Source organism: Buceros rhinoceros, unplaced genomic scaffold (genome assembly GCF_000710305.1).
Source record: "Buceros rhinoceros silvestris isolate BGI_N320 unplaced genomic scaffold, ASM71030v1 scaffold7916, whole genome shotgun sequence".
Taxonomy (NCBI): domain Eukaryota; kingdom Metazoa; phylum Chordata; class Aves; order Bucerotiformes; family Bucerotidae; genus Buceros; species Buceros rhinoceros.
This window is the reverse complement of record NW_010415733.1, coordinates 968-2,310: the sequence shown is the minus strand read 5'-3', so window position 1 is coordinate 2,310 and position 1,343 is coordinate 968. Positions and strand designations below refer to the sequence as shown.

The following is a 1,343-nucleotide window of genomic DNA, read 5'->3' as shown; positions in this document are numbered from 1 at the left end:
GGGGAGAGTCTCTGCCGTGGAGGGCAGCAGGGGGACACTGCTTACGCCCTCTGAGAAGCCTGGCAGAGGCAGCAGCACTGTCCTGCTCACCCAGGAGCCCTGGTTTGATGTGAGCGTGGGAAGAAGGCTGGCTCTGCGGAAGGATCAGTGCTGGTAAGCCCCAGGGCACTAAGGTTTGCCAATCCACGCACCCCTCTGTCCCTCCTCCACCCTTACCTGCCTCTCGCAGATGTCTATTTTGTTCCCCAGCACGACCATGGGGAAATCTTGCTCCCTTGGAATGACCTTCTCCAGGAAGTCATCTCTCCAGTTGTCCAGGGCCTCAAAGGACTCCCTGTCCGTCACATCGAAGGCGAGCATGCAGCCATCCGAGCCTTTGTAAAAGGTTGACACCATGGATCGGAATCGCTCCTGTCCCCCCGTGTCCCAGATCTAGGGCAGAGAAGGGTACGGGTGTGGAGGCACGGCGTGAGCAGCGCGGGGTTTGCAGCCCTGTGCTCTGTTAAGCTCAGGGGACCAGCTTCAGGGGGTACCAAGCCCCCAAAACTCATGTGGGATTTCAGCATAGTTCATGGATGCTGAAAATCATGCCCCCCCACCTCATGGCACCAGTTGGCATTTGGGGACAGCAGGACACAGTGGGACACAGGTGCCTGTGGGATTGGGATGGGCAGCCCATGCAGTCCCAGCCCAGCTCACCTGCAGTTTCAGGGGGGTGTTGTCCACCGCGAGGACTTTGGTCAGGATGCTGGCACCCAGCGTGGTGCGGTAATCTTCGTAAAACCTCTTGTGCACGTACTGGTGCAGGAGGGAGGTTTTGCCCACGCTGGCAGGAGGGAAGGGACATGGGTGAAGACCAGCACTGCAAATTCGGGCTCAGGGGGTTGGACAGGGGCTGCGTGTCCACAGGCTCCTGCACCAGTGCACATGTGGGGCTTCCCTCTCATGGCTGGTGCCGCTCCTTACCCCAGCGCTCCTATGATAATTATCTTCAGATCCACCTTCTTGCTGGCATCCATGGATGGGCTCTGTGGGACAAGAGGGGGTCACCCAGCTGCAGGGGTGGGACCAGCCCCAGCGAGCCCCATGATGCTGGGGGAGGTGTGGGAGCAGCCACTGCTTCCCACGGTTTCTTCCCACTCCCACCGCGTCTGTCCTGGGACCCTGGCCGTCGCTGTGCCTGCACCATGCCAGCACCGTGTCCGCACCGTGCCAGCACCCTCCTGCACTTGTGTCTCGGTGGTGGGGGTGGCAGAAACCCCTGTGCTGAGCCCAGCCCACGTCTGTGCCCAGAGCAGCTCCCGAGGTGCCAGTGCACGTCCAGACACGCCACTGCGCCGCAC

General features: G+C 61.2%; 1 protein-coding gene across 1 annotated transcript in view; it reads right to left on the bottom strand.

The window, feature by feature from the left end:
• Positions 1–1,019, bottom strand: part of RAB7B (RAB7B, member RAS oncogene family) — a 1,870-nt gene extending 851 nt beyond the window's left edge. The window contains exons 1-3 of the mRNA XM_010137524.1: positions 967–1,019; positions 700–826; positions 217–432 (exon numbers count right to left, since the gene is read on the bottom strand). Coding sequence (XP_010135826.1) covers positions 217–432; positions 700–826; positions 967–1,019 — 396 coding nt within the window. The remainder of the gene's footprint in view (positions 1–216; positions 433–699; positions 827–966) is intronic.
• Between the last annotated feature and the right edge of the window lie 324 nt (positions 1,020–1,343).